This window comes from Herpailurus yagouaroundi, unplaced genomic scaffold (assembly GCF_014898765.1).
Source record: "Herpailurus yagouaroundi ecotype Mexico unplaced genomic scaffold, PumYag 208, whole genome shotgun sequence".
Classification (NCBI taxonomy): domain Eukaryota; kingdom Metazoa; phylum Chordata; class Mammalia; order Carnivora; family Felidae; genus Herpailurus; species Herpailurus yagouaroundi.
Window position 1 is genome coordinate 12,487,723 of NW_024412439.1, and position 27,013 is coordinate 12,514,735.

At 46.7% G+C, this 27,013-nt stretch overlaps 1 protein-coding gene across 3 annotated transcripts in view; it reads left to right on the top strand.

Moving 5' to 3' along the window:
- The window catches only part of ANKFY1 (ankyrin repeat and FYVE domain containing 1), an 81,119-nt gene that overhangs the window by 17,254 nt on the left and 36,852 nt on the right, over positions 1-27,013 (top strand). For all 3 annotated transcript variants that reach the window (XM_040453563.1, XM_040453564.1, XM_040453562.1), the window contains exons 2-4: positions 8,280-8,472; positions 12,838-12,956; positions 23,705-23,840. In XM_040453563.1, coding sequence (XP_040309497.1) covers positions 8,280-8,472; positions 12,838-12,956; positions 23,705-23,840 — 448 coding nt within the window. The remainder of the gene's footprint in view (positions 1-8,279; positions 8,473-12,837; positions 12,957-23,704; positions 23,841-27,013) is intronic.

The window sequence follows — 27,013 nt, forward strand, 5'->3', positions numbered from 1 at the left end:
TACAACAGCGGAGTCGAGTAATTGCCCCGGAGACCGTACGGCCACAGAGCCTAATGTAGTGCCTGGTCCTTCGCTGAGAGTTTGCCAAGTTCTGACTCAGAAGAAGAGTCTTACACGGACCATTCCTGTTTTCTTCTCTGACTGTCCCATGACTTTACTGATTAAATGCACGCGCACACGCACACACACGCACACATATAATTATCTTAGGCTCTTCATCGTGAATGCAGATTTTTTTGTCTCAAGCATTTTTGATTAACTCAAGACTGATGAACTGTCAGAAAGCTCATCGAGATGCCTGACCTCAGACTGTACAGAGCAGATGGGTGCTTATTTTCTGGACAGAAACATAAAATTATAATGCAAGCTGCTGACAGCCTTCACCGGTACTTAGCATAGCTCCGTTGGTGAAACCATTATATGTTACGTACATTTCTAGGCTTATTTTTTGAAAGGAAAGTTGGAGGAAGAGAAGGAAGGAACTTCTCCTGAAAGCAGCCACGTGATGAATCAGAAGTAGATAGTAAACCTTTCAGCCAGACACTGTTCTAAAAGATTCAGCGTGACTTGATTTCTCCTTGGCAAAACTCTGAGATACTATTATTATTCTGATTTCTACCAAGAAAACCAAAGTGCAGAGAGTAGTAACTGTCCAAGGTCACATGGCCAGCAGGTGGGCAGGCTGGGGTTGCAGCTCAGTCGTCCGTGCCCATGAGGACTGTGCTGTGGTGCCTTTCTAAGGATCGTAACAGCAGCAAAATGTTTGCTGACCACACATTGCAGGGCAGACTCATCTGGGGTCATTACAGTGGTCACGACATACGTACAGGTAAGAATGAGGCATGTGGCTAAGGCGTCCCAAGTAGAAAGTGTGGGGGACCAGTTAGTCCTGCCCCAGAGCCTGTGCCCTCAACCTTGCACTGTGCTCTCTTCATCATTGCTCAGAGTGCTGATCTTCCGCTTCTTCCCGCGAGAACTCTCACGGCTTGGTGGCCCTCCGAGGAAGAAATGGTGTGCTGCTTGTGATACCACTGATGGGTGTGCTTGTGGTCTGGTGTCCCTGCAGAAGATTCTGGGTAGGGGAGCATCTGTGATTTTGCGAAGAAGAGCTCTAAGTCCCCCTGTAGCCCTTTTTTAATCTTGCCTCTTCTCTGCTGATAATCTTTATGTCTTGTGTGAGTGTCCAGGCAGCCAGGATTTTTGTATCAACGATTCTTTTTGTTTTTTTTTAAGTATTTATTTATTTTGAGGGGGGGGTGTAAGCAGGGGAGGGGAAGAGAGAGGATCCAAAGTGGGCCCTGTGCCAACAGGCTGACAGCAGTGAGCGGGACACGGGGCTCAAACTCACGAACCATGAGATCATGACCTGAGCCGAAGTTGGACGCTCAACCGAGTGAGCCACCCAGGCGTCCCTGTGTCAGCAGTTCTGGAGAGAGATTAGGGCTGTTGCTGTAGATTGTGGAATTGTGCGTGGATAACTGAAAGCCAAAGAAATTTACAGGGATTCCTTGAGAAAATGATTGGAGTGGAACTTTTATGACCTCCTCATCTACGCATTAGAAAAGGAATCAGCACCTTTCTACTCTTAAAGACAGATGTCCTTATCATTCCCCCCACAGTGTCTGGATTCTTGGTGACTGATTAGTTTTTGCCCCTCTGGTCTGAGTCCCTTGTTGGTCCGATGTCGGTGCTGCATTGTCTGGAAGAGGTACAAGTGAGACTGCCTTTCCAGAACTCTCCAAGAGGCAGTTCCCGATGTGCTATAGTGCTTAGCACGTAGTAGGTGCTTCATAAATACTTGCAGATTGCTAGTTCAGTGAAACAGAAACACAGTTGTTTCCTGATGCCATAGTCTGGGAAGTTGGTGCTCTTGAGGAGCGTTGGCTAGGATACTGTGTGGCAGGTGACAGGGTCCGTGCGCTCTGTGAAGGAAGAGTCAGCCGTCCGCAGGCCCAGGCCGCCCCGTCTTTCAGGCAGGTGAGATGGGACTGTAACCACCAGATGGAACTCGCAGGATGAGGTAGCCATCCTCTCCAGGGAGCTCAGGCGGAGGCTGGGGGAGCCAAGTACCCTGTCTGCCCTACAAACCTGTTGCCTGATAGTGGTTTAAAAGGAGACTCTGACCAAGAAAGTGGGAGACCGAAGCCTCTTCCTTGCATTCTCTGGACCCAGTATGCTACAGATGCTTGCAGGCTCGACTTAAAGTAAAACACCCCTTTTCTGGGACTTCTTCCCTTGCTCTCGCTTAAGCCAGGGACTCTTGCTTCGTGATCTGCTTGTACCCCTGTCAGAGCGCCAGGACATTGTTACCCATACCCAGCCATGTGTCAGGACAGTGTTACCTTGGCATTGGCGCTGCCTGGGCGCTTCGCCCGTTTTAACAGGTGAGACACGTGACGCAGCTGTCTTATTCAGGGTGAAAATCCCCGAACAGGTCAGTGAATGATCAGAACAGTGCGATTCAGCGGGTCTTGTATCTTACCAGTAGTATTCCTAGAGCAGTCTGTGTGCGTGCGACTTGGGCAGCTACTTGCTGGCTGCTCAACCCTCTTTCCAGGGCAGTCGCTCCCGTACGGGGGCAGCCCCCCCCCCCCCCGCCCCCATCTCCTGAGTAGTTCAAGCTCTGGCTCTTGCAGACAGCCTGGGATGATGTCATCGGGCAGAGCCTGGGAGGCGGGGTGGGGGGGCTTCTGCTGCTGGCTTTGCCACTTCTGCCCCTCATGTGTATCGTGTGGGAGCTGAACTCAAAGATGTGGTCTTTTATGAGACAGAGAGAGACAGAGCATGAACAGGGGAGGGGCAGAGAGAGAGGGAGACACAGAATCTGAAACAGGTTCCAGGCTCTGAGCTGTCAGCACAGAGCCCGATGCGGGGCTCGAACCCACGGACCGTGAGATCATGACCTGAGCCAAAGTCGGACGCTTAACCGAGTGAGCCACCCAGGCGCCCCTCAAAGATGTGGTCTTAAGGCTCCTTCCCACCAGAAAGTTTTGTGATCTACAAAAACCCTTATCCTTGGGTATTAGGGGTACCTAATCCTTAAAATGTGCATAAAACAATATATTTTGTTTCATAAGTGCGCATAGATTTAAAGCTCAAATATTAGGTGATTTATAACAAAAAACAAGTTCTGGGGCACACAGGTGGCTCAGTCGGTCAAGTGTCCGGCTCTTGATTTCGGTTCAAGTCATGATCTCATGGTTCATGGATTCGAGCCCCGAGTCAGGCTCTGCTCTGACAGCACTGACCCTGCTTGGGATTCTCTGTCTCTGCCCCTCCCCTCTCGTATGCGTGCTCTCTTCCTCTCTTGCTCTCTCTCTCTCTCTCTCTCTCTCTCTCTCTCAAAAATAAGTCAGCATTAAAAAAAAAAAAAGTTCTGCCCCACAGTCCTGCTCCCCAGACTACTTTCTGCTCTCACATGTTTATCTCTAAGGGGTTGCACTTCTGCTGCTGTTTCTAGGTTGGTCCCTGTCGACCCCACTGACTTTGTACTACTGTTGTAAGTCAGGAGTGACCTTTTTGAGAATTTTGTTTAGAGCACAGCCTAACTTGCACCTCTTCCAAGTGAATAATAGTGAGCTTTTTTTTTTTAAGTTTATTTCTTTATTTTGAGCACACAGCACAGCAGGGGCAGAGAGAGCGAGAGTGAGAGAGAGAATCAATCAATCAATCAATCAATCAGTCAATCAATCCCAAGCACGCTCCGAGCTGTCAGCATCACAGAGCCCGATATGGGACTTGAACTCACAAACCATGAGACCATGACCTCAGCCAAAACCAAGAGTCAGACGCTCAACCAGCTGAGCCACCCAGGCGCCCGATAGTGATGCTTTTTAAAGAATGTTAGGCTTTGCTTTTTGGTGTGGGAATCGTCAGTGCAGACTTGCAGTCTGAGGGGACACAGTATTTAAAGTAGCTCGTTGGTATTTGTCTGTGTTCAGTTGTCTGGTTTTCCTTTTGTCACTTCACGCTTCTCATGATGTCTTGTGCATTTGCCATGACTTTTCGTTGATCAGTTTTAGTTCCCAGTAAAACATTTGCATTCCTTTCTGCTTTTCACGACTCAAAATACAGTGTGTAAACTGCTAAAATATTTTAAACTGTTTGTCCAGTGATTGTGTGACTGTGCAGGCGAGTGGGGACGTGTGCCAGCCACCTGCCTTGTGATTGAGTCCCTCCCCCAGCATACGGATAGACCGAAGCTCTGAGTGAAGAACTTGCCCACCGCCCCGTGGCGCGTTGCTGGAATGATTTGGACCCCTATCAGTTTGACTCCAGAAGCCACTATGGGCATGGATCATTTCGGTTTTAACTTTTTTTTTTTTTTTAATTTTTTTTTTCAACGTTTTTATTTATTTTTGGGACAGAGAGAGACAGAGCATGAACGGGGGAGGGGCAGAGAGAGAGGGAGACACAGAATCGGAAGCAGGCTCCAGGCTCCGAGCCATCAGCCCAGAGCCTGACATGGGGCTCGAACTCCCGGACCCCGAGATCGTGACCTGGCTGAAGTCGGACGCTCAACCGACTGCGCCACCCAGGCGCCCCCGGTTTTAACTTTTTAATTGAAGCGTAGGGTATATGCGGAAAAGAGCAAATCCTGAGTGTAGAACTCAGTGACTTCTCAAAATCAAATGTGCGTTTAACTACTAACTTGTTGAGGATGTTACCAGCACCCCAGAGGCCCCCACGTTCCCTGCAGTGACTGCCCTCCTACTGTTCCTTCAGCGGTGACCGTACCGTGGCCTCTGACGTCATAGTTTCGTGTTCTACCAGTGGTGACCGTGAACAGAATTTTCTGTGGCTCTTATTTAATGGTGCGTCCTTTTACGCTTTGTCTTAACACACCTGGAAATTCATGCCAGTTTTTCTGTTTCCTTCTGTGCAGAAAAGAGTATAAATGTCGTACCTTACATGAAATTTAATATCTTACTGCTTTGTGCTACATACTTCCCCCTTTGAGGTAGATAATTGCAATTCTTGGTTTGTTTAGTCTAAGTCACCGTGAAGGACTCTTCAAAATCAGTGACTGTACATTTGTCACACCAGAATAAAAGCATAAAACAGAGTCCTGCCTAGGCGGGTTTGTGTACTTGTAAATGCTGCTTGCTGAGATCATTGCCGTGTTGTAATAGGATCGTTGTAAGTGCCGCTTTCCTTTAGCCATTGGCTTTCAAAGCAGTATTTTGTTTAAATACGCATAGGCCAAATAATTGTAGTGTTTTGGGACCAAGTGTTATTTACAGGGACCCTCATCCGATATGTAGCTCACGAGCACACTGAGCAGTTCAGCAGCTGGAGGCGTATTTTCATCTTGCAGGTGTCTGCTGCTTTGTTTCTCCAGGAATAGTGATCACATCTGAGACTCACACCCAGCTTTGCGACTCCAGGCATGTGTGTAAATGTGGAACTTCTGGGAGAGAAGAAAATGTTTCCTACTTTGTACGTGAAGAACATAGTCTGTTAACATTTGTACAGATTTCTCTGAAAATACTTGTTCTAATTATGAAAGCAGAACACGTTTGTTCTGGAATACCTGAAGTGTGCGGAGGAGTGCGGTAATCCCGCGTCTCAGTGAGATCTGCTCATATTTCGTATTGTCTTTTACTCCTCATACATGTGAATATTTACAATAAAAATTGGAATGATAAAATACGTTTGGTTTCAGTGCCTTTTTTCTGTTAATATATTTATCTTTGAGTATGCACATTTTGAGTGCATATTTCTTTGAAAACATTAGCTGCATAATAACTTCAGAGTCAAGTACCACACTTTGTTTATTTAACCACTCTTGTGTTTTTGAACCAGTTTTTGATGGTTTCCATGTTATAAAGAATTAGCTTTTAGGCAGCAGGTGGGGAAGGGATGAAGTTGAAGAGAGGAAAGGAATCCTCTTTTATAAAACTGAATTGATCAAATATTTAGTGAGCCTTTGTGTATTGTATCAGGCCCTGTGATAGGCTCTGGGATGCGGTGGTGACTCTGTTCACATTGGAGATCAGATACGACGAGCGAGGGCCTGAATTTAGTCATAGTGGGGGTGGGGATAGAGATGACCTGAAGGGTTCCAGGGTCTTTCCCAGGGAAAGATGATTTTTTTTAAGTCTATTTCTTATTTATTTTGAGACAGGGGCAGAGAGAGAGAAAAAAAAAAAAACCCAAGCAGGCTCTGCACCATTAGCTTGGAGCCTGATGTGGGGCTCGAACTCACAAACTGTGAGATCATGACCTGAGCTAAACCAAGAGTCAGATGCTTAACTGACTGAGCCACCCAGGCACCCCAGGGGGGAGCTGATTTTGGAGTTGGGGTAGGGTTGGGGCCATGGGACTGAGGGAGAGACATTTAGGATTACTCCCGCATTTCTCCTTCAGATAATAGGCTGCACAGTGGTGTTGTGATCAGTATAGGGACAGTACAAAGGCAGAGCAAATTTGCTTCGCGTTTTGTTCTGGGCATAGTTAACTGGAGGTCCCTCTGGGCCACTAGCGACCAATGTCTGTTAGGCAGATGGACGGAGGAAGCTAAGAAAAGAACGATGGGGGTGGGTCTGTGGATCACTGGCACTTAGATTGTGGCGTCAGCCGCAGACCTTGACCTGGTGGAGCTGCCTCGGGAGGGTGTAGAGTTGAGAAGAGGGTCGGGGTAGATCCCCGGGGAGCATCGGTGATCAGCGGTGGGAGGGAGGCAGAGAAGCACGGGAAAGACCGAGAACCAGAACTGGAGAGAAGGTGGGGTATTGCCGTCGCAACAGAGGTCGCAGAGAGGTGGGGTGTACAGGATGAGAATCATGGCAAGTGTCTGTTGGATTTGGCAGTTAGGTCATCGGTGAGACGACGGTCAAGGGAGTGGTGGGGACAGGGCAGAATGCCTGGGGACTTGGGGTGAGGAAGTGGCGAATGGCACCTGGGGACAGAGGGCGGAGGCGGAAGGACGGCTTTGTCTTAATAGAGTCTTGCACGGGCTTCTGTGCTGAGGAGAAGGACCCAGTTGAAAGGGACTGAACTTGCAGAGAAGGGAGGTTGATGCTACAGCAGAGGATCTGAGCACCGTGACGGGTTTGGAGTTCGTCATCGGGGGGGACCCTACTTGGGCAGGGCGGAGGTACTTTGTCCCTGGGAAGAATTGCTGGTAAAGGGCCCGCCTGAGAATGAAGTGGGCTGGGGGGACGGTGGGCTCGAGGGCAGTGTCTGGTGAGAGCAGAGGGGTGAAGGCGCCGAGGCCCAGAGAAGGGGGCCGGCAGCCCTGTGGTTCCGTGGCTGAGACCCGGATTTATAGAGGTGCCGATTGGCACGGTGCTGTGAACCCCACCGAGGCTCAGAGCCAGGTAACGAAGGAGGGAGGTTTCCTGACTCTGTACTTGGTCCGAGAATCCTCCCTGCGTCCTAAGTTAAATTGGTCACAGGTTCTCACACCTCTGTTCTTTCCTTCTAGGGCTCCCTGGAGTTCTGTGCTTGATTGTTAGCATGGTCATTATGATTACAAAAGTTTACTTCCCCCAGAAACTCAAAGCTCTGAGGAAAGATGTGTGTGAATTTGCTTACCATTGCGCAGTCTTTAGGACCTGGTAGTCACTCGGCAAATATTTGTTGAGCTTAATGAATCCAGTGCAGTGGTTCTCCACCTGTTCAGTGCGCCCCAGCACGCCTACGGAGTGGGGCTAGCTTCTGTCCGAACCATTATGACTGCCCTGCTTCCTTCCTGAAGGAGGGGGTGTCGGGTCGTGTGGGGGAGCGGCTAACACTGGCCCTGGGCTCTTACCCAGCCCCACATCTCACCAGCCTCAGGACCACGGGCAAACTCTCAGTGTCTCTGTGACCTGTGCAGTGTGGCTTGTGACAGTGCTGCCCTCGGGGGGCGGTCCTGCAGCTTGTGCGAGAGAGCTCACGTAGAGCTTGTAGAACGCGTGACATATAAAAATCAGGTTTCACTATAGTGGTTTGAAAAAGTGTCCTAGGTGATGCTGACAATCTTTCCTTGAGACCTCTGGCTTTACGGTAAAGGATTTGCAGGCCAGGTACCTGTTAGCATCTTGTGTGCGTCTGTTCCTTGTCATTTATTGGCCATTGGTCTTCAGAGAAACCGAGAAGAGAAAGCCCTGGACTGGGAGGGTCTTCCTGGCCCGGGGACACAGTGCCACCATAAACAAAGCCATTCTGGGTCCTGAAGGAGCATCGCTAAGAAATTGTCACCTTGCTCCATCCTCTCTGTGGGGGGAGAGCTTCGTGAGTACTGTTTGCTTCGCGCCTGCCACGGTAAATGGGGATCTCTGTCTCCCTTGCAGAGGAGGTGGCCAAGTTGGAGAAGCACTTGATGCTTCTCCGGCAGGAGTACGTGAAGCTGCAGAAGAAGTTGGCGGAGACGGAGAAGAGATGCACCCTCTTGGCCGCGCAGGCGAACGGCGGGAGCGGCGGTGAGTCCTTCATCAGCCGCCTGCTGGCCATCGTGGCCGACCTGTGCGAGCAGGAGCGGTACAGGTGAGCCCCTGGACACACGGCCCTGCCCCGGCTTCCCCGGGCCACTGCGTCACCTCTCCTCTTCCCGTTGCTCTTCCCAAGTTCGTGTCTCTCCAGCCAGGATACTAGCAAACCTCTAGTCCCTGGGATGTAAGCTCTTTGGGGAAAGATTCTGCTGCTGTTACTTCCTCCTTAGCTCCGGCATGGAGTGTGCCAAGCGCGGATAGCACTGCCGATGCAGGCGGGGATCAGCCTGCGTGTCAGGAGGTTCTGAGGGGAAAGGTCACTTTGTCTTGGGAGAATCAAAGAAGGCGGCTTGGAACCAGCGGGCAGGGTAGCACGATGGTCGAGGGGGGACCTGGAGCCACACGGCCTGCGTTAGAAGCTCAGCTGTGTGTGACAGGCTTCAGGCTCCTAATCTGTATAATGGGCACACTGCTGCATGTAGTAGTGTTGTTGCGAGGGTTCAGTTAGCGAGTACGTGCGTTAAAGCCCTCAGAGCAGGTTCTGGCACCTAGCAAGCGCTCAGTTGTTAGCTGTTGTTATGAAGCAGGTTTTGGGGTAAATGTCAGAGGCTGGGCAGGACTCAGTAGATGAAGACAGTGATGTTGCTGGTCGAGGGAGCCCGAGAACAGGCGGGGACACGGCAAAGTGTGCAGGATGTAGAGGACGGGGAGTGTGGGGGGGTGCCGTCTTGGGTACACGTCACATGTCAGGCCCTGGAGGAGGCGGGGAATTGGGTGGTTTGTGCTGGGAGGCCAAGGGGAGAGACTTGGACTTGAGCCTCTAGGAAGTGAGGAGCAGGCACTTGGCTGTCGGGCCTCCAGAGCCGAGGTGGTGTTTCGGGAAGACGAACCTGCTAACATCGTGCAGAGAGAACTGTGAAGAGAAGGGCGCAGGGGTGCGGTGGGAATGTCGTGCAGACTGCAGACCAGAGATGAAGATGGGCCGGGTTGGAGTGGCGGCAGCGGGAATGGAAAGCTGGACTTAGCTAAGCCTTCGGGAAATTCCAAAATAGATTAGGGCATTTAAAACTGATCAAAATCCAGAATCGCTATCTTCCGTATTACTCGTTTATAAGACAGAGAAAAACTAAATGCCGAAAAGATAGGACGTGTGTACTCTGAGGGAAGGACAGCCCTTTAAATTGAACGGATGTCACTACTTGTAAAATATCATTCGTTCATTGTCTCTTTTCTTCCCCTCTTTTTTCCGTGGACAAGACAAAGCCATGTTTCTGCTGGCACCGGGAAGCCTGACCTATTTCTGGTGCCACGTGTGTGTCCCCTGCCCTGAGGCTCTTCCCTCACAGCTCCCATCATTCGCTTTCTCTCACTTACCCACGGAGGGTACCACTATCCTGTGGTCCCTCTGGGAGACCGTGAGAGTGAGCCTGGTCAAGGCTCCAATGGGCCTCTCCTGGGCTTCGAAAGCCTGTCCCTTACCTGGTGCGGGCCGGATACCAGATGGGGAACAGCGCTTTCAGAAAGGACTTGAGCTTTTGAGATGGAATGCCTGAAATTGGAAAATCCGTTTCTAAAGCAGATGATGCTCTTTTACCAAAATAAGAAGAAAAAAACCCCAAAAAACCCCACAAAAACTTTGTCCTATAAACATTTTGTTGTATTTAAATATATATATTTTTAAAGTAGGTTTCACGCCCAGCGTGGAGCCCATTGCAGGCCTTCCTTGAACTCATGACCCTGAGATCAAGACCTGAGCTGAGATCCGGAGTCAGACGCTTAACCGACTGAGCCACCCAGGCACTCCCCACCCTCACCCCCCGACTTTGAATAGTATTTTGGTGCATCTCAGTAAGTGGAGTGATTAAAGAGTAGGTATTAACAAGTGTTTAAATTGAGAAATGTGGAAGAAATTGGTACTTTTTTTTACTTAAGTTCAGGAGAAGGCTTCTGCCCCTTAAGATAGTTAAAAATGATCATATGTAGTTACTTACTATACCCTTCTTTTAGATCAGGCTTACAGTTTTTTCTGTTAATGTGTTTGAGAAACTCTAGCAAGAGCTCTTTATGCCTCTTTAGTAACAACATTTGTATTTTACAAGGAAATGCGCTTTGATTGGAATGAAAATTTAAAAAAAATTACTGGCCTCCTAATTGTTTCTGTGTAGAGTGCTCAGAAAGTTAGCCGTCTTCCATTTTTGAATTGCGTTTTTAGAAATTGCTATTATTAGAAATTATAGTGAAATCCTTGTCTGGATTTCCCTTTGGCATGTTAGACTACAAGAGAGAAAACAATTTGACCTGATATTCATGAATATATGGAAACATTCATTTTTATAATTTTGTGGCTAAGACAGGAAACAGTCTTCATTTAAGTTAATGGAATTTAATACTTTATACATGAATTTAGAGCTTAAAAATTATTTGTGCTTTGTAAACAGCTTCCTGTTTTCATTGAATTTTAGAAATTTTATCACAGGATGTGATTTGTTGTATCTAAAAGTATTTATTTAATGTTTATTTATTTTTGAGAGAGAGAGCACTAGCTGGGGAGGGACAGACAGAGAGGGACAGAGGATCCAAAGTTGGCTCCTCAGCTGTCAGCACAGAGCCCAACGCGGGGCTTGAACTCACGAACCGTTCGTGAGATCATGACCTGAGCTGAAGTCGGACACTCAACCGACTGAGCCTCCCAGGCGCCCCAGATTTGTTCTGTCTTAAATAAAATATCAATTCCATTTCTTTTTTTATTTATTGATTAACACTGTTTGGTGCTAACAGTAGTTTGTAATAATTTGAAATACTGAGTATCCTATTTTTCTGATCTAACGTGATGAGTTGCAGCTTGGTCTTAGTAGAACTACAGTTGCTGACATGCTTACATCACTATAAATACGTTCTAGACACAGCGCTCATGGAGTACACCGTCTCTGTGTCACGCGTTATGTAGACACAGTATTCTGCTTGGGTTTCCTTTTAAGTGGATGCGTTCGTTCCTATAATAGGTATTTATTTTATTTTATTATTTTTTAAAAGACTTTTCATTCCTCATTAAGTAGTTTTGTCACTCTTTTTTTTATGTTTATTTATTTATTTTGAGAGAGCATGTACAGGTAAGGGAGGTGTGGAGGGAGAGGGAGAGAAAACCTTAAGCAGGCTCTACTTTGAGCACAGAGCCCAACTCAGGGCTCGACCTCATGAACTGTGAAATCATGACCTGAGCGGAAATCAAGACTCAGATGCTCAAGTGACTGAGCCACCCAGATGCCCTTAGATTTTTTTTTCAAATATAGTAATTTTTGTATTTAGTTTGTAAAGATCCCCAACCTAACGCATTTTTGGAGGGGAGTATGAAAGTAAAAGAACATGTGAATACACAGAATGATGATAATTAAGGACCTCGGATTGCTGCGAATGAAACCATATGGCACATTCTCGTGTCAGCCCCAGCGGGTCATCCTTAGGAATTTGTTAAATGGCCAGACGCTTTCCTCCCTCAGCAGTTGACATTTCAGAGTCAGACATGTTAACTGTTTGGAAAGGTCTATTTCATGTAATGGCTTGTCATAAATATGGAAATGTGTTTGGAGAAAAGGTTTCTCCTACCCCATTTCTTCTTCTTCTTCTTCTTTTTTTTTTTTTTTCAACGTTTATTTATTATTTTTGGGACAGAGAGAGACAGAGCGTGAACGGGGGAGGGCAGAGAGAGAGGGAGACACAGAATCGGAAACAGGCTCCAGGCTCCGAGCCATCAGCCCAGAGCCCGACGCGGGGCTCGAACTCACGGACCGCGAGATCGTGACCTGGCTGAAGTCGGACGCTTAACCGACTGCGCCACCCAGGCGCCCCCCCCCCCATTTCTTTATAAATGGTTGAGTGAAGATGTCCAGTAATAGGTCTGAATGTTTCTGTGGAGGACACGAATATAGATAGTGGGCCTCATATCCTTGACTGCTTTGTCAAAGACAATTTGTTTGTGGTTTTGCTGCACAGCCTTGATTGTGGGCTGGTGCCACACTGCGTGCAGCCCCCTGGTCTCCAGGGCTTCTGCACAGTGTTCGTGCTTTCCGTCCTTCCCTCCCTGAAGACCTGTCTTGATCTGCTCTGTGTGAAACCCCTTCTATGTTCACCGAATGTTAATGATCCTGTTTAACTGATAGGTTCACTGCCCTGAGAATCACATTAGGGAATGTCTTTGAAGCAGAACATCCCATGTGAACTGAAACCAGAAGTTAGAAATCTAAAACGTGTCTAGCAAGATAGTGTAAACATGACCCATTAGAATTCAGTGCTAACACAGAGAAATAACTTTGCTGTCACTCTTTTTGCAGATGTATGTTGAGCGGTCAATACCCATACGTTTATCATTTGTGAATCCCAGCCATATGTAATTATGATGACATCTTTCTTTTTGTGTCATCAGCGATCTGAAGATAAAGGTTGGGGGCAAGCACATCAATGCTCACAAGTTCGTCCTGGCGGCCCGCAGCGACAGCTGGAGTCTGGCCAGCCTGTCTTCCACCGAGGAGCTGGACCTGTCAGGTGAGCCTCTGGCCTGCTCAGGGCTTAAAACCACCAGCACGAGAACTGTTGGCAGAAGATGATGTGTGTCATTTTGAAATAGTAGTGGTTTAATGAAAGTAGAAAACCTTTTTTTAATCACAGGGTTTTGTGGGTTTTTTTTTTAACCTTTTCATGGTTATTTTTTTATTTTGAAAGAGAGAGGGAGAGAGAGAATCCCAAGCAGGCTCCACACTGTCAGCACAGAGCCTGACACGAGGTTCTGTCTCCGGAACCGTGAGATCACGACCTGAGCCGACATCAAGAGTCGGACGTTCAACTGACGAGCCACCTCGGTGCCCTGAAAGTAGAAAACTTTTCTTATCAATTGATGGTGACCGTGAACTAGTTAAATAGTGAATCAGTGGGTTGAACTTAAATACTTCTGCTTAATACTTGACTAATAAATTGAGTATCTGCAATATTCTTACAATTTATATAATATAAATATCTGTCCAGAAATTCTTTTCATATAATATTATAAATATGGGAGTATGTGCAGAAAAGTATCTTTCTCCCACTCCTAGAAAAAGTCATGGTGTTCAGTTGCTTAAAATTTAATCATTGTTGCCAAGTACTTTTCCTGATGTTCAGGAATTGGACTCAGAATTAAGAGTTACTCCAGAAAACAGGGGTTGTCTTTCTCTAACACTGAAGGGTGACCATTAGGCTTCAGAATTTGAACAGGTGCACTGAGCTTTTTAATGTTCGATTTCATTGTTTTATGCCACGTTACGTCGCTTAGAATTTGGGTACATGTGGTGGTGAGTAGACTTTAAAAAAATCATTTTCAGAAGTTTACCTCAGAATTGCATTTTCATTTAGTATTTACCTAACTGCTTAAAAAAAAAAAAATAAAAGGAAATTTTACATTTCAGTCTATTAATAGTCATGAGAATTATAACACATGGTAAGGAGATACCTAGGCAGTAAGATGATGAATCACTTGCAGAAGTGATCGGCTGTGTGAAAATTCTGAATTACGTCTTCGTTTGCCAGTTCAGAAGGTACTGTTTGCCCAGCAGTGCCAGAACACGAGATGGTTGTAACAGCGTCCTCGTCCTGTGGAAATGGATCGTTCAAGGCCAGGGCAGGGTGTTAATTGCTTTGTCTGAGGTAGAGAAGACCAGCGCGGGCCGACAAGGAAGGTGTCCGAGGGGTGACACGTGAGCAGTGCTCAGAGGTTAAGTGGACATTTACCTCAAGGGTTTAGGGGAGCAGGTGCTCGTGCTTCTCCACTGTGAGTGAACTCTGTCTCTGCAGGGTCATTTCTAGGGTTTAATCTGAGGTCCATAGTTCAGAGTTGCAGACACACACAGATCTGTGCATGTGTACACATGGCCGTGTGCATTTGTGCCTATGACAACACGTCTGCTTGGGAAATGGTCTTCACTGGAAGGATCATGCGATTGAAATCTCTGCGCAGAGAACTTTTCTCTGAGGCCATAGCTCTTTGATCCCATATATAACAGAGCTGTGGATAACTTTTAAAGCCCATTAGATCATGAAGTGTTCTTTACAAGATGCATGATAAGATCTTAATCACATGACCCGATAATTTACAAAGACCAGAAGAAAGTATATGATATGGGCAATACTCAACCTGGGTAGAAGAAAAGTTCAGAATAAGTTGCCATCTTTTGGTATCTATCAAAACATTATCAAAAATTGATGATCCCGGTAGCTTGAGCTTGTGAAATTTGTACCCTTGCACATGGCCAGTCACATTATAAACGACTCTGATAGTTTTGGAAAACAGCTGAGCTGTAGAACAGTCTTACTTTCTTTTAACCTCATCATCTGACTTTGTCAGATGGATTCTGCCTTCGGTAATTCAGACAGCGTAAGTGTTTATCGTAGTTTCACGTGTCATCATGAAGTGCTGAATGGAACCAAATGAGTAAGCATGGGAAAATGAGATACGACTGCTTTCCAGAACAAACAAAACTTTGTAAAAACGCAGAAAATTGCATTAAATTATAAGAAGCCTAATGCAAACTTTTAAAATTTAAATTTTACATAAAATTTTACATTTAAAATTTTGCTTTTCCTTTTTTAGTACATCGTAACATTTAAGAGCAGCTGTAACTCAGCGACTGACCACAAGATTGCATCACTGAGAATCAGGAGGTTAGAAGAGGTTTAGTAAATGTCCCTGGACTCCTTCCTTCCTGTTATAAACCGTAAGCCTAGTTTGGTCCCTCCTATGCAGTCAGCTGTCAAGAGCTTTGGTAGATGAGGCACTTGCCAGGACAGCTGACAGTTAAGCCTGTGTCATCGTGACTTTCTACACACGGTTTATCCATGAAGCGTGTCCTGGGGGCGGGTTCCAAGGAGGTGGAGGTGTGGGTGGACTGGTTCGTGTTCACGTGTGTGTTTTGCCCAGCAGTCCTGCTGCGTGGCCTGGGCGGGGCATGGGTCCGGTCGCCCGAATCAGGTTATAGGCAGCAGCCAGTGTCCCCGAAGCCTGTGTGTTGTGCGGTACCTGAGGTGCTAACCCTGTGCAGCTGGCCGGCAGTTTGAGGGAGACTGGGCGTAGGCTCTTGTAAACACGTGCGTGAATGGCATGCAGGCGGTGTTTTTGTGGTTGAACTTTTCCACACTAAAGGAGTTGATAAAGTCATTTTACGAACTTACTGGTGTTTTGTTTCTTCAAAATGGTTTCATCCGTATCACAGAGGGCAGACACTTTTCAAGGTGCTAGGGATACGGCAGTGAACAAAAACTAAATACGTACTCGGCACGGAACGGACGTTCTTAGATGGACTTTCCGAGCTCACATTTTCTTTGGAAGTGCTTGTGTAATTGGTAGTTCTTAAAATTCAAGGCAAGCACTTGACTTGTGTGAATCACTGTAAGAATTTCAGCACGTGTTGGTGAAGATACAGCCGGGCATTAAATGCTAAGTATTTAAAACATGTTTGGATATATGAGAGTTTTCTTGACTCATGCCTTGTTCCAAGGAGCACAAGGTTTTGTGCCTGCCACGATGTGCTGATGAAGGCATAATGATTTCTGTAGGATTTGCCGTAAACACATAACCTCAGTGTAATTGTGAGAGAGTAGCAGACAAACCCAAGTTGAGGAACATTCCACAAAATAACTGGCCCGCGTACCTCAAATCTGTTAAGGTGATGAAGGACAAGGTAAGAATCTGTTACAGATTGGAGGACAAGGAGACAATGAAATGCAGTGTGGATTCTGAACCATAAAAAGGACACTAATGGGGAAATTGGCAAGATTTGGAAAGGTCTGTAATTAGGTAACAATATTGTATCATTCCTAATTACCTGGTTTTGATTATTGTACTATGAGTACATAAGACGTCAGCACAAGGGGAAGACAGGCAAAGTGTGTCCGCGAACTCTGTAACTTTTCTGTTAGTCCGAAATTATGTCAAAATACAAAGATAAAAGGGTACAAATTTACTTTTTCTTTCTTTATTATTTGAAGTATAAAGATACCGACTTGGTAAAGGTACTGATTGATCAACTCGAAAGAGAAAGACTGTAACCAGTAGCTAACATGGTGTCACGAATCTCAGGACCAGGAGGAAGAGCTTTGCGAAGTAAAATGGTTTGTTTCTGGCAAAGCGACTGGTTCGCAGCCGCTCGGCTCACACTGTGAGAGGCCCCAGTGCATTGGATCGGCCGTTTTGGAGACAGAGTTTCCTGCGTGCTTTCTGTAGCAATGACCTTGTGTTTCCCTAGCGTCAGTGTTTATGGGGAGTCGCTCAGCTGGCCTGGGGTGTGTCCAGGGTCACAAGCTGTCCAGAAACCAGAAGGCATCCTCCTCCCTCCCGTTCGGTCTGGCTGGGCGAGCTGGGCGGGAGGCGGCCCGTGCAGTGGCGCGTGCACGGGGCCCCAGGCTCTGTTTCAGGAGAGGGACGGCAGTGCTTAGCATGTGCTGGACACCCTGTGAACGACAGTCTCCTTCCTGGTGGCTCTGTCGCAGTATTAGGGCGCTCCTTCAGACGATACCCGTGTTGGTTTTAAAGTATGTCCATAAATTATTTGATGTTCCTCCCTTGAGAAGCGGCGTCCGGGGCGCCAGGCCGGCGGGGCCAGTGGAGCAGGTGAGGCCTGATTGCGGGGTTGTGTCGTGCCACACGTTGGGTGTAGAGATGACTTCAAAATAAAATTTTAAAAATTAAAAAAAAAAAAAAAAAAAAGGTGGGGTCCTAATTCCCCTCCCCCTGGTTTAGGCTGACCAAGCTAAATGGTAGGTTGTGGCAAAGTGACAACACGTTACTTGAGAGACAGGCTTGGGGAAGGCGTCCTGACTTCCTCTTGGGTCTTTCAGAGAAATTGGCTGCTGTGTGGGCAGGAGAGCACACGGCCTGGCGGGCTCTTGCCAGAGATCTCTTAGAGTCTCAGAAAATCTGTTTTATCTGTGGTTATATCCCCTTACCCAACCCTCGTGTTGCTTTTGTGTTTTTCTAACTCTTGGTTCTGCTAACTTTGTGTGTTTGTTTCAAATGGTCTTTTTTTTTTTTTTTTTTTTTTTGTAATAATCAAAGTAAACCTTTCTTTTCTTCCTGTAGTTTTTCAGCAAATTTTGCTCTCAGTAGCATTTAAAAAAAATTTTTTTTTTTTAACATTTATTTATTTTTGGGACAGAGAGAGACAGAGCATGAACGGGGGAGGGGCAGAGAGAGAGGGAGACACAGAATCGGAAACAGGCTCCAGGCTCCGAGCCATCAGCCCAGAGCCCGACGCGGGGCTCGAACTCACGGACCGTGAGATCATGACCTGAGCCGAAGTCGGACGCTTAACCGACTGAGCCACCTAGGCGCCCCTCTCAGTAGCGTTTTTAAAAGACATAATTAAAATCATAAGTGGCACAAACCTGGCTTTTTAAATTATTTTATGACGTCATGTCAGGAATGCATAGCACTGTCCTTGTTCTTTATGCGTTTTCCATTTGGGGGTGAGGGCTGTTCCCTGAGGGGAGACGTCTTGTTCCCTCACCCATCGTCAGGTAGACTCAGATACACTGGCCCTTGCTGATTCTAGTCCCTGTGAATAGGGCTTTTTTTTTTTTTTTAATTTACATCCAAATTAGCATATGGTGCAACAGTGGTTTGAGGAGTAGATTCCTTGATGCCCCTCCCCCATTTAGCCCATCCCCCCTCCCACAACCCCTCCAGTCACCCTCAGTTTGTTCTCCATATTTACGAGTCTCTTCTGTTTTGTCCCCTCCCTGTTTTTAGATTATTTTTGTGTCCCTTCCCTTATGTTCATCTGTTTTGTCTCTTAAAGTCCTCCTATGAGTGAAGTCGTATGATATTTGTCTTTCTCTGACCGACTCATTTTACTTAGCATAATACCTTCCAGTTCCATCCACGTAGTTGCAAATGGCAATATTTCATTCTTTCTGATTGCTGAGTAATACTCCATTGTATATATATATACACAACACCTTCTTTATCCATCATCCATCGGTGGACACTTGGGCTCTTTCCAGACTTTGGCTCTTGTCAATAGTGCTGCTGTAAACATTGGGGTGCATGTGCCCCTTCGAAGCAGCACACCTGTAGCCCTTGCATAAATACCTCAATGTAATTGCTGAGTCGTAGGGTAGTTCTGCTTTGAACTTTTTGAGGAACCTCCGTACTGCGCTCCAGAGAGGCTCCACCAGCTCGCACTCCCAACAAATAGTCTCCGTGTCACCAGAGCAGCACTGAGGTGTAGTGACTACTGTGTGGGAGTAGAGCCCCTCGCGCCCGGCCCGTATTCGCGCCCTTACCTGCAGGGTGGCATTGTGGGTGAGCACCGTTGTGTGCCTGCGTCTCACAGACAGAAACCGAAGCACGGCGACGCTGAGTAACGCACACCAGCCGCACGGTAGTTAAGTGTGCAGGCCGCGGTTGGAAACCCATTCGGCTTGGCTCAGAATCCACACCAGTAACCACAGTGCCTTGCTGCCTCTCACTTTGGCTTTCTTTTGCTTCCAACTTCATGGAGGTGTAAAGGGCGTGAAATAAACTGCCCACCTTAAAAGTGTACAGGTTGATTCCTTTTGATAGAATTGTGAAACTGTCAGCAATGGAATGACCAACATTTTCACCTCCCTGAAAGTTCTTCTTGTGTATTTTTAATTCATCCCTTTTCCATCCACATCCCCAGCCAACGACCTATTGGCTTCCATTCATTGTAGATTAGCTTGCATTTTCTTTTTCTTTTTTTTTTTTTTTTTTTATGTTTGTTTATTTTTGAGAGAGAGAGAGAGAGAGAGAGACCAAGAGCTCGTGCTGGGGAGGAGCAGGGTGGGAGGGGGACAGAGAATCCAAAGCAGGATCTGGAGCAGGCTCCATACTGACAGCAGAGAGCCCTATTTGGGGCTGGAATTCGTGAACCGTGAGATCATAAGCTGAGCCACCCAGGCACTGCAATTGGCTTGCGTTTTCTAAACTTTTGTAAAAACAGAATGGAATATATAGGATCTTTTTTTTAAGTTTGTTTATTTATTTTGAGAGTGCGCAGGCACACACATGAGCAGGGGAGGGGCTGAGAGAGAGGGAGAATGCCAAGCAGGCTCCACGCGGGCAGCACAATCGGCCGCGGGGCTCAAACTCACGGAATGATCTGTGAGATCATGACCTGAGCCGAAATTGAGAGTCTGCCGCGTAATGGACTGAGCCACCCGGGAGCCCCAGTTTTTTACAGATTAAATACCGGATCTAAGTAACGAAATTAATTCCTTCAATATGCCTCATTTAATGGCTAATTGCCTGCTGACAACTTTTTTCCCATTCTTTTCAAATGTCTTCTAAGACATTTATTTAAAATCAAATCAAAACAAAAAAACGGGGCCACATAGCATATCTCCAGTTCTCTACAAAGTTGGCTCTGCGCCTGGACTGCCGTGAGGTCAGAAGTTTCGTGCATGCGGTCGCCATTTCAGCAGCCTGTGTGCTGGGCCTGCCCATGGGTGAGTGGCTCTAGGGGCAGGTTTGCCGTGCGGGTCGCATCCCGCACCCCGCACCCTGCACCACTGCTGCTCTGTCCCAGCCTCAGTGTGGATCTGTCTCCAGCGTAGTTTGCAGACTGAGGAAAGAGTCAGGGCCGGAGTGGGAACACTCGGAGATCACTTGAACTTTACTTCATGTGAAATTTTGAGGGCGCCCAGGAAATCCCTGCTGATTGTGGATTTTAAGAAAACTGTTTGGGTTTTGGTTCATCAACTGTTGGGTTTATTGGTTCGGACGACTGAGGGAGGGTTATTAAAGGAAACCAGCCAAACTTCAAAGCAGAATCAAATTACACAGGGAGGTTCGAGGCTGTGTTTGGGCTCTGGTCGGTAGGCTGAGCTGTCGTGTGCAGCGAGGGGGCACACGACACTGTGTGAAGGCAGTGGGGATGTGGTTCCAGCACGCTGGCGACTCTCGACAGGTCGCATGGCCCACACGTCTTTCCTTGAAGAGCCCACCGACCTATTAAGCCCAGTTTACGAAGCCAGCCTAGAAGCTGATGCTGCTTCTGAATACTTTAGACATAGTTGAAGGACTTCTTCAAGTAGATTAAGTAAATCTAATTAGATTTTCATGTGATTTAAAAATGTTTTTTCTCCCAAAACATCTTAAAAGTGCTATTATTCCTTTACCAGGTAAGAGAGAAAGGAAAAAATAAACTGTAACATAACCATGGTTAGAATTTTGGCATGTTTTTTCTTTTTTTTTTTAAACATTTATTTCTTTTTGAGAGAGAGAGACAGAACGCACATGTGAGTTGGGGAGGGACACAGAGAGGAGACAGCATCTGAAGCAGGCTCCAGCTCAGAGTCCAACACGGGGCTTGGACCCACAAACCGTGAGATCATGACCTGAGCTGAAGTCAGACGCTTAACCGACTGAGCCACCCAGGCGCCCCTCTTCTTTTTTCTTGTAAGATTTTATTTTTTTAAGTAATCTTTACACCCAGCATAGGGCTCGAACCTACGACCCTGTGATCATGAGTCACACACCCCACAAGCTGAGCCAGCCAGGTGCCCCGGGGTGTATTTCCTTTCAGATTTTTTTTTTCTTTTTAAATTCTTTTTTTTTTTTTTTAATTTTTTAATGTTTATTTATTCTGGGATAGGAAGAGAGAGCATGAGAGCATGTACGCATGTACGAGAAGGGGAGGAAGAGAGCGAGGGGGAGAGAATCCAAGCAGGCTCCATGCCGTCAATGCAGAGCCCGTTGTGGGGCTCGATCCCACGAAACTGCGAGCTCATGACATGAGCTGAAATCAAGAGTTGGGACGCTTAACCATCTGAGCCACGCAGGTGCCCCACAATGTTTTTTCATTATGCCTTTTTTTTTTTTTTTCCTTTCCATATCAGGCTGTTTTAGGGAATGATGGGTAAATCAGTGTGGAGCAAATAAGTCAGGAGCCTCTGGTTCCATGTGGCATTGCCCCCTTCAGCCCTCTCCTCCTGTATTTGGAAGAGAAGGGGTTAATAAGTGCTAATCATTTGTTGCCTAATTACCAAGTTAATAAGAGGTTCCTGGCTTTTGCTGCACCTTTCCTAGACAATCAAGAACAGAGCTCTGATTCCTTAACCTTTAGCCAGCCAGAATCACACGGAGGACGAGGACGACGTGTTAAATAAAAGCCAGATGCGGCCCCTCCCCAGAGTTTCCGGTTCAGCAGGTCTGGGCAGGGCCCAGGAGCTTCTGGCAAGTTCTCGGGTAGTGCTGATTCTGCTAGCTGAGGACCACCATGATTTTAATGACCTCTCATCTCTACTGCCCTTACTCTAATCAAGGCTTGCCTCTAGTGGAAATCATAGTTTTAGATATTTTATACTACAGTTTTCATCCCAAGAGTTTCCCCAAGTTTCTGTAGAGTCTTTTATTTTAACTTAAAAAATTATACAAGTAATGCATGGTCATTAAAAATCAGGAAAATGATGGGGCGCCTGGGTGGCGCAGTCGGTTAAGCGTCCGACTTCAGCCAGGTCATGATCTCGCGGTCCGTGAGTTCGAGCCCCGCGTCGGGCTCTGGGCTGATGGCTCAGAGCCTGGAGCCTGTTTCCGATTCTGTGTCTCCCTCTCTCTCTGCTCCTCCCCCGTTCATGCTCTGTCTCTCTCTGTCCCAAAAATAAATAAACGTTGGAAAAAAAAAAATTAAAAAAAAAAATCAGGAAAATGAAAAATAATCTCAAAGAAAAGCTAGTCATAGGTTCTACCAGGGTTATCTTAGTCTGTCGTTCTATTGTCTCAGTAGATAGACACCTGGCCAGCTCAGTCGGTGGAGCGTGTGATTCTTGACCTTGGAGTTGTGAGTTCAAGCCCCACATTGGGGGGTAGAGATTACTTTAAGAAAATAGGTTGATAGTCTGTTTATGGCCATACCTCCCTGGATGTCCTCAGTCTTGTCTGACCTTAGAGGGTGAGTGGGCTTGGACCTGGTTAGCATGAGTGGGCGAGCTCCAAAGCCGTATGTGTATGTGTATGTGTATATGCATACTCATACACATATACACACACAAATATATTGCAAAAAAAAAAGATTTACTACCTGTATTTTTAGCTTTCTTATTTATTTATTTATTTATTTATTTTTTACATTTATTTATTTTTGAGAGACAGCGTGAGACAGAGCAGAAGCAGGGCAGGGGCAGGGAGAGAAGGAGACACAGAATCTGAAGCAGGCTCCAGGCCTCGAGCAAGTGTGCGGCACAGAGCCTGACACGGGGCTCGAACCCATGAAACGTGAGGTCATGACCTGAGTCAAAGCCAGTCACTTAACCGACTGAGGCATCCAGGCACCCCTTTAGCCTTCTTTTTTAAACCAATATAGTGAGTCTTTTTTTTAGGTTGAATACAGATCTAAGTAATTTTAATTGATGCAAAATTTTCCGTTTTGAGTATTAATACCATAATGATTAGCTTTCTAGTGTTGGACTCTTCAGATTCTTGTTCCAGTTTTTTGCTATTAAAAATAATACTGTGTTGACTGTCTTATTGCATATATTTCTCTGTATTTGCTCAGTTATTAGGATTATCCTAACCTATGTGTATAATTCCTGTGTAACAGTTTACACATTTTTAAGAATCTTTGCTTGCTGAGAGATGGAAAAAATGTATTGTAGTTTAAATTTGTGTTTGTAGTTACTGGTAAGGTTTACTGAGCATTTTTATTTATCTTTGTGAAATAGCACTTCTGTCCATTGCCCACTTTCCTGTTGGTTGTCCATCCTTTCATGTTTTTTTTTTTTTAATTACTTATTTATTTTGAGGGGTGGGGGTGACAGAGAGGGAGAGGGATCATCCCAAGCAGGCTCCGCACTGTCAGCGCGGAGCCTGACGCGGGGTTTGATCCCACAAAACATGAGATCATGAGATCATGACCTGCAGCGAAATCAAGAGTCGGACACTCAACTGACTGAGCCACCCAGGCACCCCCATCTTTTCGTGTTTATTTGTACGATCTTTCTTGGAACGTAAACTCTTTGTGATGTGTTTAAAACACGTTCCCCAACTTATTTGACTTACATCTTTAGTAGTTCACATCTCCTACTTCCTTCCCTTCGCAAAACAACATTTTTCTGGAGTCAGATGCTGCCCAGAATGCTTAATTGCCATTTTTGATGGCGGCATGATATTTATTTGAGTGGAGGGTACCAGCATTTGCCTTATTTGCTTCATTAGCCTCAAGGTTTAGGGACCCTCCTTTAGTAGGCTTAAGGCTTCAGTGTGCCATCGGTGTGTTGTATTTCAGCCTCTCTCTTTCCCTCCCCAGATGCTAACCCTGAGGTGACCAGGACCATGCTCCGCTGGGTCTACACGGACGAGCTGGAGTTCGGAGACGACGACGTGTTCCTCACTGAGCTAATGAAACTGGCTAATCGCTTTCAGCTGCAGCTCCTCAGGGAGAGGCAAGTCCCGGCTGAGCTGGTCACGCGCCTCCGGTCACCACCTCCGGTGGTGGCGGCGGCTGAGCTTGAATTATGTGCCAAGCTCTGCTAACGTAAATAACTTTTGCAAGGTGTTCCTCTGGAAGCAGTAGTGGGGAGAGGACTTTGCCTCCCTTGCTTTGTGTTCTTGTAAGCGAAATTCTGCCAAAGCTTTAGGTATTCTCTTCCCTTTCACTGGTTTTTTTTTTTAACCTGAGATTACGTAATTGTGTGTATATTACGTAAAGAATGTAAGAGAGATTACGGTGTCCAAATGCTCAGCTTTCCCTCCCGTATCACTTCCTGTGACATTTATTCTACTTTGTAATAATATAGCACCTTGGGTGAAGTTCTTGGTCGTGTTCCTTGTGTTAGAAACACGTTAGCGCCTAAGTCGGGGTGCCCGGGTGGCTGGCTCAGTCTGTTGAGCGTCCAACTTCGGCTCAGGTCACGATCTCGCAGCTTGTGAGTCCGAGCCCCACGTCAGGCTCTGTGCTGCCAGCGCAGAGCCGGCTTCAGATCTCTGTCCCCCTCTTTCTGCCCCTCCCCTGCTCACGTGTGTGTGTGTGTGTGTGTGTGTGTGTGTGTGTGTGTGTGCGCGCGAGCTCTCACTTTCTCTCTCAAAAACAAATAAAAACATTAAAAAAAAAAAAAAAAAGAAATACATTAATGCCTAAGTTAATACACAAGTGTACCGTACAGGCGGTTTCCTAGCCAGTGTTTTTGGGCTCTTCATTTAGGTTCCCAAGGAGGTAGTCTGTGTTTTGTATATTGCATTTTCTCTGCTGCTCTCCCAAGTCGGCCTTCTCGAGCAACGGGAAACAAACGTCACCCCAAGTGATGTCAGGCAAAATGCCCTTTAGTTTTAGTTTCTGTTGGGGATGTGCCCCTTGGTGGTCAGTTTGGCTGGTGGAGTGTCTTTTATACCATTTAGTGAGCTTGTGTATTCTCTTGGGGGTTGCAGGAATGGCTTTTCTCCCGGGTGAGCGAGGCCGTGGTTTTAGCTGACAGCCTGCTGTTTGCCCTGCGGGGCTGGTGCTCTGGGCCCACCTGCCCATGCGAATTGGTACACAGGTTCCTCCTAACCCTGGGTGCCTGAGGGCAGCTTACGTGCATGCTAATGTCTAAGTCCAGTTACTAGAAACCCCAAACAGGTCTGGGCTTTGTAGGCACGTGTGGTGTTAGGTCAGCGAAGCCAGCCTGACCGTGGGGGCCTCGCGAAGAGCTGTTCCGTTTGTCGGCATGTTGCAGCGTCTCAGGGGGACCTGGGAATGGTTTTAACTAGACCAAATGTGTTTTGCACCCTTTTTTTTGTTTTCTAGATCTCCTGAGCTTTTCTCCATTGATCTTGTCAAACTTGCTTGTAAATTAAATTGCTTTGATAAAAATGCCCTGGGGTTGGAGTAGTGTAGACAACTGTAATCAGTGTAATGGATTCTTTAAATATTTGTTGCTAATTGACTGGTTTAGGCTTCTTTACCATCAGTATTACCAGATGCTCAATTTTGTATTGTTGGATGTGGGCATTGAGTTTTATCTGTCGTGGCTTTGTGGAGGGCTGGGCTGCCGGGGTCCAGCGTGGGCTCTTAAAAGGTCGCAGAGCGCCCCCACTGCTGTGCGCAGGGGAAATCACACGTCCCAGGTAGTGCAGGGATTGGGGATGTCGCAAATGTGTGTAGTTCCGTGTGGGGCAGCGGTTGCTTGGTTTTGTAACGTAGGGATCTTGGAGGGTTGGGAATGCTGTCACGCATTTGATGAAAAGGAAGTTTTGGGGGGAAGTGTTATCAGAAAGATACTTTTTTTAAGGAAGAATTCGTAGTACATGCCAAAAATTGACAGTTAATATAATCATTGTTTTCCTGACTGAAATACAAGCTCAGTGTGTGTCGTTTGGGAAATACAGAAGTCACCTGTAATTCCACCAGGTAGTGCTTTGTTGTTTCTCCTGTCAGTACGTTTTCCACGTCTCCTATTCGTGCGTGTGGGAGTGGTGCTGAAACTAGACAGGAGTTTGTGAGATGCTGGAATATATGCTTGATTTTGTACTTTAAAAATAGTCTGCTTTTCTGCATCTATATCCTTTTCTGTGCTGTAAAATGAAAAACACGTATTAACAACCACAAAATTCCTCCGGAGGAAAGTTTGTCTCAGTACTTTTGCAAGAGAAGACGTGCATTGAGGATCTGAATTTTTAAGTAAGATAACATGCTCTTCAGCTGTGTAAATCATGTCAGTTACTAGCTCTAGGCCATCCAAATAGTGGCTGGCTTTCTGGAGATCCCAGAGGTAGGCGGAAATGAAGCGTCTGCCAGTTGTAAGGAAACGTCAGTGTCCACGAGACGCATTTGAGTCCCCGATACAAATGTCATTTGGCAGTAGAAAGCAGGAGAGTGGGATTTTCAGACTCAGCATTTGTCCGTGAAAGTGCTTTGCAAAGGGCTCTGCAAACGCGCGGGCTCCCTGAGGTTGAGCGTTAGAGCGGCCGTCCGGGGGTGCTTGCCGCCGTAAAATCGAGAGGTTCCATACGTGCGCCACAGAGGACTTTGCCCCAGGGGCACTCTGACTTCACAGCTAGGTCAGACCTTGCTGAGGTGCGACGGGCACGGGCAGACACGGCACAGACAGTGGCTAGCGGCTCACAGAGAAGCGTGGTTGCTCATCGCGGTAACTTGTTTAAGTGCCGTGACAGTTGGGCTTACAAAGTGCCCGGGTACCTGGAGGGCGGATGCTTCTTTACACCAAGTCATCGTGTCTCTTGGAAACAAAGGACTCGAGCGCTGGTCTTGGAACGAAACAGGCGCCTGCGTCGACTACTGGATGGAGAAGGACTGCGAGATCATTCCTCATTCCTTCCCCCTTCCTTCAGTACACAGTGTGTACTGTGTACCGCGTGTGTACCGCGTGTGTACCGCGTGTGTACGGCGTGTGTACGACGTGTATACTGCGTGTGTACTGTGTGTGCTGCATGTGTATTGGGTGTACTGTATACTGTGTGTACTGTGTGTGGGCTGCGTGTGCTGTGTGTGTACTGTGTACTGTGTGTACTACGGGTGCAATGTGTGTGTACTGGGTGTATTCTTTGTGTACTGTGTGTGTACTGGGTGTACTCTGTGTGTGCTGCATGTGTATTGGATGTACTCTGGATGTACTGTGTG